This window comes from Leptopilina heterotoma, unplaced genomic scaffold (genome assembly GCF_015476425.1).
Source record: "Leptopilina heterotoma isolate Lh14 unplaced genomic scaffold, ASM1547642v1 Lhet_134, whole genome shotgun sequence".
Classification (NCBI taxonomy): Eukaryota; Metazoa; Arthropoda; class Insecta; order Hymenoptera; family Figitidae; genus Leptopilina; species Leptopilina heterotoma.
The window spans coordinates 2,937,689-2,954,663 of record NW_025110853.1 but is presented as its reverse complement, the minus strand read 5'-3'; the positions used below and the strand labels follow the sequence as shown (position 1 = coordinate 2,954,663).

Here is a 16,975-nt window from a genome sequence, read left to right as displayed (position 1 = left end):
GAGGCGCTCACTGCTCACTGACTGGCAGTTGCGCGTTCCTCCAAGCGTCGGGCGAGTTATTGGATCCAAGGCCTCAATTGTAAACAAACGGATTTGAAAATTCTCAAAAATTATTAAAAATACCTAATTGATTTAAAATAGAATTTTAGTTAAAAATTTTGAAAAATAATTGAATTGAAATGAATGCAGAAATTCAATTATTTTCAAAAGTAATAGAAGAATAAATAATAACATTTTTCTCTAAAAAACAATTTTATTATTTTCAAAAATTTTAACAAATTTTTGGCTAAATTTCAATTACTTTCAAAAATTTTTCTCAATTCAATGATTTTCAATATCTACTGTATTAATACAATTTTCCAAAAAAATTCAATTATTAAAAAAAAATTTAATAAAATTCTATGCAAACATTCAATTTTTTTCATAAATAATAAAAATTTCCCAGGAATTCAATTATTTACAAATTTCTTCTCAATAATTTAATTATTTTCATAAATAATAAAATTCTTTTTAGGAATTTAATTATTTTTATAAATTATGAACTTCATCGCTGACTTTAAATTATTTTTTATACAATTTTAATCAAATTCCTCGAAAAATGTAATTATTCTTAAAAATGTTATTGAAATTCGTCGAAAGAATTCAATTATTTAGAAATTTGTTGATAAAATTCTTTATGACAATTCAATTTTAAGAAACATTCAATTATAATATTTAATAAATTATTTATTTTTGTATTCAAATAATAATTGAATTCTCTGAGAATTTTTTAATAAAAGTTGATTGAAAAATGAATTTTAGTTAAAATTTTAGATAATAATTATTGAATATTAAAAGCATGATAGCAAGAATTTTTAGAAACAAACAAAGAATCAAAGTATTATTTATTATTTGTTTTTAGAAAGAAATTTTAAATTGAAACGAATTTTCAATAAAGCTAAATTCGTAAAACGCGGGTATTTGCAAAAAAATGCTGTTCTCTGATTGGTGGAAATTTTGCACAAGTAGAAGAAAATAAATATGCGCAAATAGAAAAAAACAAAATACTTATTCTTTTTATACAAAATAATTTTAAATTATATTATCTAGATTTTAATAAGCGCATCTACTTGTTAATTATATATATTAAATAAATGAATGGATAATGGAATTAAAAAACAAAGAGAATTATTTAAAAAAAAAGGAAAAACTGCGCATGCGTAGTCTGGAGTAGGTGGCACCACTGTTCAAGAGTTGGCAACAGTTGGTAATGAAGTCAGTCAGTTTCAACGTTCCCCCAAAAGAGTGTACTAGTAGATTTTTAATGACGCATGCGCTCGTCAGTTTTATCGTATTATTCTCTCAAATACATACACACACTTATAAAATAGTGGCGTACGCTTTTGGGGGCGCAATGAGAAAATAGAATTCTCAACACCACATAGACGAGGGAGCCGCGACAGCGGTAGAGACCACCACCACAGTCACAGTACAGTGATCAAGATGGCGAGGGTACAATGATTGCTGATTGCACTCCGGCAACAATTGCAGTGACTTTTTCCCCCGTGTCACATTTTTCTAAGTAAAATCATTGATATTATGTGTGAATTCATAATTGTAAGAGTGTTTAGTGTCAATTGCATGTGGATTATAAGTTACACCTAACCTAACGAGATATCGTGGTGCAAAAAGAGAAAAAAAACCGTTGATAAAAGAAAAGTGGCGCGCGCCCCGGGGTTGAAAGTAAACAAACGATGAGCGCGATTCTAAGTGTCGGCGACCCGGGTGGTCATCTCATTGACCCTGATGTACAAACCATTATTGAGGAGAAGAATCAGTTAATTGATCGACAATATGCAGAAATTGAGAGGCTTCAACGTGAATTATCAGATGTCATCGGCGAACGGGACGCTCTACTCTGCGAAGTGTCAAAATTTAAGTTCGAACTTGATATGGCTGACCTAAAACGATTGCACGTTGACAGGTAGGTGCGACTTGCGAATTGTTTTTTTTTCTTTAACATAAATCCAGATGAATATTGACCGCGAAGGGTTATTTCTGAATTTTGCTAATATTGCGTAACAATTAATTTCGGCTCTGTTTTAAAAATAAGACCGGTTTTTTTTTATTTGGAAACATAATCGGATATTAATTCGTATAATCGCATGAATCAGTTTTTGGTAATCGGATTTTATCTCTTATCGGAATTTTTTGCATACTTATATGTTTGTTTTATTTTATACGAGGAAATGGTGAATATTTCTTTTTTTCTGTGTGTTTTTACAATCAATTAACTCGGGAGTGTAAAAATTGTGTCACAAAGACCACGGGGGGTTTTTATACACATGTGGTCATATATAGAATTCCAGGTTTTATACTTCGGTGAACTGTTTCTATACTTAGGCGGGGAAAATTGATTTCTTTCAAGCACAACCGGTTCCTCGTTTTCTTCTCTCTTTTTTTCCAGTTCTGTTGTCTCTTTTATGTATATATATACATAGGTTCAAGAAGAACGCAATGTATACGTATTCAATCGGCTTTAAGATTAGTTTTTCGATGCGATTTCATGGATTCACGTATACAAGATTCCTTTCGAATTAAAAGTGTGTCAGGGCTCAAAAAGGATTAGTTGATCGTTTTCTTTAAAATCCTGACAAGTTAATTTGAATTAAGTCATCTAATAGTATTATGCTTTTAACATTTTTGTGCTTCGATTACGTTGTACAATTAAATATCAATTTTTCTTCAAATTTTTTGTTTAGTAATTTATAATTAAAAAGCTTTCATTCAAGGCGAGATCTAAAAATAGAGTTTGTCGATCGTAATTGAGATTTTTTTTCTACTTAATTTTATGGAGCATTTTTTTTTGTACTCATGTAGTTATTTAATTTTTTTTATTTCTTTTTCAAGTAGTTTAAAAATGTTTTTTGTAAATTTAGAAAAATTGGGAATTTAAAATAATCTTTCGTTTGACGATTTCTGTGCGGTTATTGCGGGTATTGCGGTTTACCGCAGAAAATTATTTTCTTTTTTTCTTAGCAGTAGTTCGCGAAGAATTTTTGTCGTTTCTACTTTAACACGTTTTGTATAATAGCTAGGAAAATTGATGACGACAATGTTTAGTAAAGACGATAATTGATAATTGGCTTTCAACGATCTTTCAGACAAGTGATTCGAGAATGTAGAAGGTTTCTTCGTTTAACATCAATAATCGACTTTGTTATCGTGATTAGACACTCAACGAATATATATTTTTTTCTCCGCGATACTGATCGCGATAAATTTTGATATTAAATAAAAAAAGATACAAAATTTCTTTTTAATTTATACTTTTATAAAAAATTATTTTTTAATTTTTCGGTCAAGTAAAAATAATTTGCAAAAATATTTATTAGAGAATAAAATAGAAAATCATTAACCGTTTATATATAAATAAATAAATATTAGGTTGGCTTTTTTTCTAATTTACTATAATACGAAAATTGTCAATTTCATTAAGTAATTTTCTAGTTTGTAAGAAAGGCAATTGACATACATACAATATTTTTTTGAGAGGTAATTTCCCATCTTGTCGTCATGGTGATTCTTGCGAAAGCTTGTTTCATGTTCCACTTCCAAGAATCGAATTAGACTATACTCCCACGCTTCAAACTTTTGGCAAAAGATGAGAAAAAAAAAGTTTGTCTCCTTTTCCCCCCATTTTTCTTCGCAACTTTTAGCAAATCCTCGTTAATATTCTCGCGGACCAAGAAAAAAAACAATACTCTGGGAAAAAAATGGTTCAAAAATTAGACTCTTCGCTAATTATTTCTGTCTGCGACAAAATTCTTCACTAATATGCAAAGTAGAAAACAAAATTTAATTTTTTCGAAATGATTATATTTAATTTATGAATAATACGGAACTAAAACGAATTATTATTATTGTTTTAAATGAAATTATTTTTTCTTTCTTTTAAATATAAAAAGACAAACTTAATAATAATTAATATTACAGACTTCGCACTCATCTATTAAAACCTACTACATATTTACCACTTTTTTACGATTAGCTACTATTTGGATTCTTTTTTTTTAAATTTGTGGCACTAAAAGCTACTTTATTCCGCTTTATTCTTTCTTTTTTGTTTAAAAATTTGCACAAATTTAAATCTGCTAATTATTCTTTGAAAAAATTAAAATTTTAAAAATTTTTTGCTAAAATTCAATTATTTTTAAAACTAATAAAATTTCTCACAGGCAATCAATTATATAAAAAAATTTAATAAAATTCGTTGCGAAAATTCAATTATTTTCATAAATAATAAAATTCTTCTCAGGAATTTAATCATTTTTAATACAATTTTAATAACTTTTAATAACTTTCTCAAAAAAAATTAATTTTTATTAAATTTTTAATAAATTTCTTTAAAAGAATTCAATTATTTCCAAAAAAATTTTAATAAAATTTTTAATTATAATAATTAACAAACACTATTATTTTAAGAAATTGAGAGAAATTCTTCGTAAAATATAAGTACATACCTACGTTTAAAATTTTTATTTAAAATTATTAGAAAAAACTACATTATTTTCAAAAGATTTAAATTAATTAGTCAAAAAAATTAATTATTTTCAAAAATTTATATAAAATTCTTCACAAGAATTTTATTTTTATTAATAAAAGAATTCTTATCAGGAATTAAATTATTTCTTAAAAATTTTAAATAACTTCTAAATTTAAATAAAAACTAAATTTTTAATTAAACTTTTAAAAAAATTATTTAATTTTTAATAGATTTAAAGAAATTAGTTAAACAACTTTAATTATTTTCAAAAAATCTAATAAAACTCTTCAAAAGAATTAAATTTTTTAACAATATTTTAATAAACTTTAATAATAAAATTATTAATTACAAATTTTTAACCAAATTGATTATATTTAAAAAAAATTCAAAGAAATTTTTCAAAACACATCAAATATTTGCAAAAGTTTTAAGGAAATGTTTAGGAATTTAATTATTTTTAAAAATGTTGATAAAGTTCTTATTCAATTTTAAGAAATAATCAATTATTTTATTAATTATTTATTTTTGTATTTAAATAAGTGAATTCTTGTGGAACTTTCTAATAAAAATTTATTTGAAAATGAATTTCAGATACAATTTTAGATTAAAATTGAATATTAAAAATGCGTTATAATATAATTTATTAATTATATTTATTTATTAATTTATTAATAATAGGTATAATTCAATTTAGAAATTATAAAAAAATTAATCTTTTGAAAAATTTTAATTAAATTTTTTTGAATACAGGGAAATTCTCTTAAAAATTAGAAATGTTTATTTAAATTTCGAATTATGTAATTGGAAATTTTGTCCAATTTAATTAAAATAAATTTTATATATTTAAAAAAAAATTTATTTTTTTACTTTCAACAATTATTTTTAAAAATAATCGAATTTTTGAAGAATTCTAACTAAAAATTTGGGAATTAATTGAATTTGATAAAAATTAAGAATTGAAGTTATTTAAGGATAAGAAAATCAGTGATATTTTTTATCGAAATCAGGGAAATACAGAATTAAATTTTTGTGATGTTTTTGAATCGACCAAAACGAGTTTTTTAGTCGTCAAATTTAATTTTTTGAGGGCCACTTTTTTACTCTACTTTCTTCAGTCTCAAAGCTACTTTTTGATATTTTTTTAAAATTAATTATTGAGTGCGAAGCCTTATATTATTTTTTTTTTTAAATTAATTTTTCCCTTTTTTAAATGCAAAAATGTAAACTTGAGGCAAATTATTATTATTTTTCTTGTTGTTATTATTATTATTAATATTATTTTATTAGAAATAGAAATAATTATATAAATAAAAAAAGTAATTAAAAAAATTAAATGAATATTAAGAAATGACTTTGGTTATTAAAGTTTTTGCGTATATTTATGTGAGAAGATACGAAGAGACCTATAAGGGATCTTTGGCATATCGTATATCTTTGAGAAAAGGGAGAAGGAAAAATAATAAGCGAAGGTTCCCACGTTTCAATTGAATTGAATGTATACGAGCTGTGATATATTATATATGTAATATTATAATAGTTTAAAAAAGTGTGTTCGTGTCGCTACAATTATTACTTTGTCTACTCTTCTTTAAGTAATGAGTACACGCATTTTTATAACGAAAAATAAGAAACAGAAAGAAAGAAAAGGAAAAAAGACAATCTCAATTTTTCGCATTGACGCCGGTCACGGGTGAAGTGGTTTAAACATGACGGGAAATGACCTCTGCTTGTCCTAATCTTATTAAAGTGATTTAATAGCCGTCGCGACGACTATTGTGGTCAAACTATATATATAAATATATTCTCGGCTTTTAAAAAAGGAGAGAAAGAAAAAAAAAGTGTATACAAAGACAGTGACCTTCTGAAACTCATCCAGTGATCCTGTATTTATATGAAGTTCAAAATTGCAGGGAGGTTCTTCATCTCGTAAAAAGCCGCAGGATACTTTAATAAATAAAATTAAAAATACTTACATAAATTATTTTTTTTTATATTATTATAAAAACACTTATTTATTTTTATAGCAGTTCTAAAGTTCTGCACGTTAAAAATAAATAAAATTTATTTATTTCTTCTTCAAATTTTCATTTTTATTATGCAATCATTTTGTGTCACCTCCATGTTCCTAAAGTTTTGAAAGTTCAAATGAAAGGATATTTTTTACTTCTTTCAATTTGTATTGTTTTATAAAAAAGATTGTTTTCTACTTCAAAAAATTAATTCTTAACTAAATAAATGTTTGATTTTAATTATCAGTTATTAGTAATTTATGAAAATATTTGCAATAAAAAATATTAAATTGAAACCATTTACATTAATAATTGTCAAACTCCCTAGTTTCAATATTCTGATTATAAATAATTATATAATAGAATTACGAACACGTTGAGATTCAATATGGAGATGCTATTCTTCACTTGCGAACGCCAAGGTCACCGCTAGATGGCAATTCAGTTGACAAAACCAGATTTTTAAATTCAGTCTCGAGGCCTGTTAAGTAAATAAAGTAAATAAATAAACTACTAAAATAATAAGAATAGTAATAATAATATTAAATAATATAAATTTAAAATGAATATAAAATTATTATTTATGGCAATAAATCTTCTGATCTACATTTTAAAGAAATATTTTTTCATTACTTTATTTATACTATAAAGAAATATGTAAACTAAATAATAATTATAGAGATTTTTGTGTGAATAAAAAATTAACTTCTTGTTTAAATTTATAATAACAATATTTTAGAATGGAAATATCTGATGAGAAAAATAAAAAATGCTATCAGTAATTTTTTTTCCTATTATTTGCAAAGCTAATTACTTTTATCGAGATATAAAGGAGTATATGCCCTCCACGATAAACGATATCTTAGTTTTGATCAGTGAAATAGAAAAATTCTTTGGGAGATTTGTAAGATATTAAAAATTTTCTTTTAAATTTTATTTCTTGTAAATTTTTTTATACTATAATTGAGGTATACCATAATTTATTATTTAATTATTATTATTATTACGAAAAATGTAATTATTTTAAAATGTTTTATTACAATTCTTCGAAAGAAATCAATTCTTTTCTGAAATTTTGATAAAATTCTTTATGAAAATTCAATTTTAGGAAACATTCAATTATTCAGTAAATTATTTATTTTTGTATTTAGGGTCATTTGGGGTAAATGTAAACAGTAGATGTTTCAGCTAATTTTACAAATTAAAAAATAAGTACGACGTCAATATTTTTACCTCAGCTCACCTACAAGATGTTCTGAGTATTGCCAATATTTTATTTTGACAATTGGCAATGCCATAGTGTAAGTTATCTTTTTTAATGCAAAAAAGATTGAAAATCAAAATTTTACTATTTCAGTATTTTGTCGCGCATTTGCATGAAAATAAATTTAAAAATCAAACAAAAATATGTAATTCTTCCTTATTAATGCCCTAACAAAAATTGACTTTGATTTTTGATTTTCGTCAATTTAGTTAATAAATAATTAAGTGTTTACATTTACCCCGAAAATTCGAAAACTCGGGGTAAATGTAAACAGAACTTAAACTACATTTTAAAAGAAAATAATTGAATAAATTTGCTTCTATTTCACAATTTCATTAATTTGGCAATGTAAAATTACATAGAAAAGAAAATTAGGTCCTCTTTGAAAAAAAAAATTTGATAAAAAAAAATTTTTTTTTTTTTGAAAATTTGATCAATTTTTAAAAATATTTTTAGGTTCATCCGCCATTTTGAAAATTTAAAATTTGACTTCAAATTCGTATTCAGCGACCTCAAAAACCCCCTAGTAGCCAGATTCAAGCAAATTTGATCAATTTTTAAAAATATTATTTTTAGGTTCATCCGCCATATTGGATCCACCATTTTGAAATTTAAAAATTCGATTTTAGATTCTTATTCAGCAACCTTAAAAACTTCTTTTTACCAAGTTGAATGAAAATCTATTAAAATTTGTTCAAGTTATTCAAGTTTTTACATTACTAGTTTTGTAATGGTTAATTGTTTATTTTATATGATACATTATCAGTCAACTGGTTGATTTACTATACATCTACGAAGAATTTTTTTTCAGTTTTTCCATCCCTTAAAACAGTAGTATACTTGAAATAACTTGTTTCTTAAACCTCGCTTAACTACAGTGGTGTTTACATTTACCCTGAATTTTAGGAAAATTTCAAAATCTCGGGGTAAATGTAAACAGGCAGTTTTAGGCGATTCAGGTGCATCAATATTTTTTTGTAACTCATAAAATTTTTCTAGGGAACTCTAGTAACAAGTTCATGCAAAAGAAATCCGTCCGTTTTACCTTTTAACAAAAAAAAACTAATGTTTTTGGTAAAAAATAGATATTCCGTTTACATTTACCCCAATTGACCCTAAATAACACAGGCCGACAAGATTTACTTTCCAAGAATCAGATAATACTTTTCCGAAGGATTTCGACGTGCTGAATCCGAATCTGGCCTCAAAATAGACCCATCACGTCAGCTTTTCGAGATATTTTAACCTAAAAGTGCAAAAAACCTGTTTTTAGTTATATTTGATGTCATGTAACATCAAGTGATAATTTTTTATTTAAAAAGTCAATATTGCGTCTAAAAGTGCTACTCTTCCCCTTTAAAATCCATTTTGAAAATTTAAAAAATCTTCATTTGTCTCTGAGTAATCGTTCATTGAATTTTTTGACTTTGGCGAATTCTTCGAAAACTAAGTAGAAACACAAAACTTCGATAATAAAGCAGATTTTAACTACAAACATCTAAATTTTAAATAGTTCTGAGGATTTTCGATATAACTGAATACGAATTCGATATTAGATTCACAAAATTCAAAATGGCGTATACAATATGGCAGACGATTTATTTCAAATTGATTGTATTTTCCTCAAATATGCCATTTTGAATTCTGTTAATATGATATCGAATTCGTATTCAGTTATATCGAAAATCCTTAGAACTATTTAAAATTTAGATGTTTGTAGTTAAAATCTGCTTTATTATCGAAGTTTTGTGTTTCTACTTAGTTTTCGAAGAATTCGCCAAACTCAAAAAATTCAATGAACGCGATTACTCAGAGACAAATGAAGATTTTTTAAATTTTCAAAATGGATATTAAAGGAGAAGAGTAGCACTTTTAGACGCAATATTGACTTTTTAAATAAAAAATTATCACTTGATGTTACATGACATCAAATATAACTAAAAACAGGTTTTTTGCACTTTTAGGTTAAAATATCTCGAAAAGCTGACGTGATGGGTCTATTTTGAGGCCAGATTCGGATTCAGCACGTCGAAATCCTTCGGAAAAGTATTGTCTGATTCTTGGAAAGTAAATTAAATCAAATTTTGTTGGCCTGTGTAATTGAATTCATCTCGTAGAATTTTCTAATAAAAATTGATTTAAAAATGAATTTCATGTAAGTAAAGTTGTAGATATAATAATTGAATATTAAAAGATCTATATTATGAATTTTTAGAAATAATTGAATTTTGAAAAAGTTTAATTGAATTTTTTTAAAAAATTATTTGAAGTTTTTATTTTCTAATATATAATTTAAGAATTTTCGAATAATCGAAATTTCTTAAAATTGAATTTATTGTAAACAAATAGATTTGCAATTTTTCAAAGAACTTTGTTAAAAATTATTAAAAATATAATTAATTTAAAGAAAAATTTTAGTTAAAAATTCTAGAAAATAATAATTGAATTGAAATGATAAAAATAATATAGAAGAAATTACAGTTACAATATATTCTTATAATATAAAATAATAATTTTATTATTCGGTCATTTTTAATTACAGTCAGGTCTCGCTGAGTGTCGTGAAGCGAAATATTCTTAAAAGTTGAAGTTTATTATTTTATAAAAATTTTCAATTGTAATAAAGAATAAAATAATAATTGTAATGGAAACGAAAGTAAATATTGCGGAAACGTAGAGAATTTGTCATTATCGTCGCGTCATTTAGGTTTCTTCCCTTTAAATGTGTTTGTTGTTTGCGATTCATTAGTTTTCCCAGGAAATGATCGTTTTTCCTCTTTTCACGTATTCTATCTATAATTCTCCTGGTGAGAAATGATGTTATTTTGTGGTGGATTATATATATCTACCTTTTTGAAGAATAGGGTGTTCTTCTTTCATTCTTCTTTTTCTTTTGTGGGCGTGCGTGTTTACAGCATCATCGAGGTTAACCAGTCAACCCAAATATCCCTGACTTCTTTTACGTGACTCGATCAAGGATCTGAATTCGGTTACACTGGAAATCAACAGCAGGGGTCTTAATCTTGTGTATTATATAGTTTTCTAGTTAGACATTATTATTTTAATTTTTTCCCCAGAAATGCTTATTTGTGACGAATGTATGTATAATATAAGTCATAAAGAGAATTTTTTATTGTCCTCTCAATCTCAGAAATCTTTCATCAAAAAATTCGTCATTATCTTTCACCGATGTGAGAACATTTTCTAAAATCTGGTTTGAAAAATGTTACATTATTCTTTATTTATTATTATTGTTAATTATAAAATATTATTTTATTTACAAACAGACTTCTAATGATCCTAAAGTTCTGAACGTTTAAATAAACGAAATTTATTTATTTCTTCTCCAAATTAAATTTTTATTACAATAATTTCGTGTCACTATTATTAGAGCTGTGCAAAATAATTCGAACCGAACTGTTCGAATTTTTTCGCTTAGTTCGAATGTCGAATATTCGACATTCGACATTTCGGCGCCCCAAAACCGAACAAAACTCGGTTCGGTTCGAATTTTGCACAGCTCTAGTCACTATAAAAAAATTAATTTAAGTTTTTAAATTTGGATTGACATCATTAATTTATGAAAATTTAATACAAAATATTTCCATTATTTGAACGTTCAAAACTTGGGGATTATAATCTCTAAGTCAATTTTTTTTCTTCGTGTATAAAAGATAATATTAATATAAATAATAATTTTCCGGGTGTAAATACCTATATAATATAATATTATAATAAAACATAATACACTGGAGCTTCACTTATTTTCAGTCTCACTTATTTTCAGTCTCACTTATTTTCACCATTTCCAGTCTCACTTATTTTCAGTTAAATGGTTCTCCGTGCGTTCTCATTGGTTGATGTTAAAGAATCCACCAATCAAATCAACTCGAATGTTACGTTTCAGAGTGAAAATAAGTGCGACTTTGCCTTTCAGTTTGTTTGGACTTAGTGAAAATAAGTGAAGCTCCAGTGTAGTGAAATATATTAAAAATCAAATATATTGAACTACGGTATTTACTAATTATATGATTTATTTGAATTTGATTTAATATTTATACAATAAATTGAATTCGAAGAATGACTTTTGAACACACCTTTGACTTTTGAAAACCCCATTACGTAAAGGTGCTTCTCAAGTTTTAAAATTGAAGGGCGTCACCATAAAAATATTTCCTCCTTGTGCGACTCCCAGCGTGTTGTGTGTGTTCAATGAAGCATGAGATAAAAAATGAAAGAAAAAAAATTAATTTTCCATGTTTAAAAATATAATTATAATTTTGAAGGTTTCTCTTTGCTATTATTTATATTATGACGTATAACTAGGAATGCGCTAGAGGGCTTTTAAAAATTCCGTGCGCACATATTTATAATTTTATGTTTTTAATCCGAGAAAATCAATCTTAATCTTTGACTTCATTTTTCTGATCTTTATTTATACCTCTGCTGAGGATGAATATTATTTTTCCTTGATTTTTTTTTTTTTTTGATACATGATAAAAATTAATCAAGAACTAATATTTTATTGATCTCAGAGGTCTGTTGCTTTTTATTAACGCGAAGGATTAATAAATGCGAAGAGTGTATGTTTGTTTAATTATGAAGAAATAATAAATTGAAAAAACAATTTTTCTAATTTCAAACTTTTTTTTACAAAAATTTACTCCAAAGATTGAAAATAGTTTTTTTAATTAATAGGAATAATAATAGAAATAATGAAATAATAATAAATAATATAATAATAGAAATTATAATAATTTTTAATTAATAACAAAAAATACATTTTAGTTTTTTGAGTATATTTTTCATAGAGCAAAATAAAGTTTGGAAGATAATAAATTACTAAACTAATTATAATAATTACCGCAATTTGAAAAAAAATATTAAAGGAAAATACAGAAAAATGAAACAAATAAAATAATCGATGATGTTTTTAATACTTTTTTTAAGGACAACTGAGAGTTTCATAATTTCAGAAAGATTTATTTTCTTTTGTCTTCTTCCGTTAAATACGATATAATTATAATAAGAAGATAATAATTTTTTTCTGAATATTAAATTTATGTTCACATAAATCATTAGCTTCTTAAATCAATCTATAATATAAGTACAATTATATTTTACAAAAAGCATAAAAACTTTTAGACCTTATATCTATATATAAGGTCTAAAAGTTTTTATGTATATTACATATTCGACCTAAAAATTCTTTAATAATTATTTTAAAATTTAAATTTTAAATCAACGTACATAGTAAATGTTTTTTTTTTTGTAATTTAAAGGTTAGAAACAATTGAGTTATAAATATTCATAGACAAATTGAATATATGGTTCTGTAGTATTTTTTTTAAATGCATATATTATTATATAGAATTAAACAGATTTTTCTATTTGTTTAAAAAAATAATTTATAGTAGAATTATTGTAATTTATTAATAATAGCTGTAGTACTCGTCTTCGCATATTCTCTAATGAATTTCAAATTATTATTTAGCCAATTTCAATTATTTTTACACCATATACAAAAATTGTGTAAAATACTACTTTTTCAATACTATAAAGAATTTTTTATTTTCTAAAATGTATATTAATTGACATTTTTCCCTTGAAGTCACTAAAATCTATTAGGATTTCTTAAAAATTAAACCTCAAACAAAAAAATATTAATTAATTCTTTAGAAACATCAAAAAAATTCACCAAGTTGAAGTCCACAACGTTGATCAACGAAAAAAACGAGGGGGTATTTACTGGTTGAAAACGTGTACACTTCAATACACTTATTACGCTAAAATTACACTTATTACCAAGTATTACAGGGTATTACAGGGCAATACAGAGATATGTCTAGGTATTACACCCACGTAATAACGTAATAACGTACTATTACGCCCTATTACGCGATATTACACGACTATTACAAGAAGAGTGTACATTCCAATACGGGAGTATATACCCCCTCGGAAAAAAATTGTTTACTTAGTAAATTAATTAAAAATGTGCAGCAATATTGACACAAAAATATTTAGAAAAAAAGATTAATGTTGATAAACGTTGTGGACTTCAACTTCGTAAAAATTCTTGAGTTTGCCTTGTTCTATTAAAATTAACATAATTGCTGAAATAAATTACATGTTTTAATGTTTTTTTAATCAAGCTGGCGCTGGTATTCAGTTAATTTTTCAAAATTAAGTGGATGCCAGTTTGTGTTCTTATTTACTTATTTTAAAGGTAATTTTACATGTAATTTAAATTACATATTAAATTTAAAAAATTTATTCTTACTATTTTCGAAGCATTTTTTTGAAAAGAAACATTATTTTTAGGTTTAAAATACTAAAAAATATAATTGTTATTCATTTTTTTAATTTGAAAATTCATTTGTTTATTTTTCTAACTAATTTCAGATCATAATTTTTATAAATATAAAAAATTTTAAATATAAAAAAATTATGATAAAATTATGATCTAAAATTAGTTAGAAAAATAAAGAAATAAATTTTCAAATAAACAAAATGAATAACAATGGTATTTTTCGCATTTTAAACCTAAAAACAATGTTTTTTTCAAAAATATGCTTCAAAAAAAGTAAAAATCAATTTTTTTATGGATATAAAAACATACCTATTTTCTACAAAATTACCAATGGATTTTAAAATCTATGAATTTTTAAGAAAATGCATCAAAAGTTTTGAACGTACAATATTAATGAACAAGCATATTTTTATTAGTTCTTTTAATTTTTATTTTATTTACAAAAATTTGATTTTAATAATTAAAATATTAATTTTTAACTAAATTAAATATTCAGTCAAAATATTCTATATTTGAATTTAGTAATTTTTAAAAATATTATTTTTTTTTCCAAGGTTTAAGATTAAAAAAGTAGGTACTCTTAAAAAGTTTTTTCATTTTTAGGTGAATGGAAGAAATGAAATCATTTAAAATTTTATCACTTAAAATAAGAAAAAATACTTTTCGATTCTGAGCGTCGACACCAACTTCAGGAACGTATAATATTTAAAAATATTGGAGCACAAAAAAATATTTCGTTCCTTTAAACGTTCATAACTTTAGGAAAATTTAAGAAAAATAAAAATTCATACAGGGTCAAAATAAATTCTCACAGGTTTTTATTTTCACCATTGAATTCCTCTGAAAAAATTATTATAAAAATAATTTAATGGAAGATTTAAATTATCTTCTTGATATTGTTAAAAATGTAGATGAATCCTCCCCCTAAATAAAATACAAATTAAAAGAAATAACTAAAAAATTTCGTCGTTCATTTGAACACTTGAAACTAACAAAAACATCGAATTTATTTGTCATATGATGCAACTGTTTCACATCATCTCCCATGGCCTTGAAATTTGAAAATAATTGCAAAGCCCTTACATATGGCTACTTGAATTTTCTTTCAAAAATAGTTTTCCAATGTGTAAATCTCTTGAGAACTTTTCTCCAAGCAGAAAATTTCAAATTAAAAGTATAATATTTCTGTCATTTGTTAAGAGTGCGTGACTAATATTTCGCTATACATACGATGAAAGGTCGAGAGAGAGAGAGAAATGAGCCGCATGCCTTGTACATATGCACATGTACCGGACAAGAGTAGTCCCAAGAAATTTGGGTCCTATTGTATCGAAAAACATATAGCGCACAGCTGTATGCATCATCTGCGGCGTCCGAAAAGAGAATTTATCATTTATTTTCGCTCTCATCTTATTTTATGATGTATAGTGATGATGAAAGAAAGATGCAGAGCGAAGAGTGTAGTATAAAAATTCTCCCTTTAACTTTAACGATTATAACATATATTTTTGTTTTGCTATAAAAAAAGCCTTCGGTTACAATATGGCTCGGAAATTTTCCTCTACTATTTTCCATCTAAATGGTTTCCGCGTCCGGTGCATTGTCCCCTTAAAGGGAAATGCAAAGTTACGAGATAAAAACTCTTCCATATAGTCTCAGGGAATATTTTTTTATTTTATATCAAGTACATAGAATATTTCAAAAAAAAAAATTCTTGATAAATTTCTCAATATTCACCAAACTGAGATTTTTATTTTTTCTTATATTATAATATTTTATAATTATTGTAATTAGTTAATATTATTAATTTCGCTATAATTAAAATAACTTATAATTACTAACAAGTTCATCATCCTTGTCAGCTAATTCTTTCCTCAGTATTATAATTGAGCCCGCGCGTGCAATAACATAACAGCAAGTGCGCTCGGTCTGACTTTCCCAACCGCAATATCTAGTTTGAGAGGAGTAAAAGAGGAAAAAATCTAGTCTCCTTATTGGCCAGATTTAGTCCTCACCTCGCAATTTGAAGTAGACACAGCGGGCTCAATTACTATTATTAACAGGGTTGACACAGGTCAGGGAATTCAGGGAAAAGTCAGAAAAAGTAGAATTGGTCAGGAAAAAGTTAGGGATTTTTATTGAAAGTATACTGGAAAAAATTTAATTTTTAATTCATAGAAAAGTTTGAATTTTGGTGTCTTTTTTGTTTGCCACATAAAGTATGAAATTACCACGAATTCTCATACAAAACCTTTAATTTTTTCTATTTCTTAGAATAATTTCTTTTTAAATATCTTAATTCATGAAGAACTATCATCAAATTATTACTCATAAATTATTTAATGAATAAATTTTACTTCAATATTTCAAAATTAATTGAATTTTAAAAGAGTTGCGTTTAAAATTTTCATTAATAGGTGAACTTCAAAATAAAGTTTTAATTTGAAATTTTATAAAATTTCAATTTTGAATAAATTTAATTAGAAATTTTAAAGAACCTAGGTCTTTAAAAACTTTTAATAATTTTAGTTAAAAACATTTAAAAATTTTTTAAAATTAATTTTGGAGAAGTTACAAATAATTGTAGAAATTCAATTATTTTCAAAAGTAATAAAATTCTTCGTAAAAATTCAATTAGGTTCAAAATTTTTAAAAAATTGTCGTCATAATTTCAATTATCTATATAAATAATAAAATTCTTCTTCGAAATTCAGTTATTTTCAAAACTTTTAATAAAATTCTTTGCGAAATTTCAAATATTTTCAAAAATTTTTCTTAATTAATTAAATGATTTTCAATATTTAATATTTTAATAAAATTTTCCAAAGGAATTCAATTATTTATAAAAATTGTTAATAGAATTC

General features: G+C 24.7%; 1 protein-coding gene across 3 annotated transcripts in view; it reads left to right on the top strand.

Moving 5' to 3' along the window:
• Positions 1-1,337: 1,337 nt before the first annotated feature.
• LOC122513089 (IQ motif and SEC7 domain-containing protein 1-like) overlaps positions 1,338-16,975 on the top strand; it is a 160,791-nt gene continuing 145,153 nt past the window's right edge. For 2 of the 3 annotated variants that reach the window (XM_043629331.1, XM_043629337.1), the window contains exon 1: positions 1,340-1,963. In XM_043629331.1, the coding sequence (XP_043485266.1) occupies positions 1,734-1,963 (230 nt within the window). In that variant the 5' untranslated portion in view covers positions 1,340-1,733. Of the gene's footprint in view, positions 1,964-16,975 lie in introns of all 3 variants that reach the window. The other variant, XM_043629329.1, reaches the window with a different exon arrangement.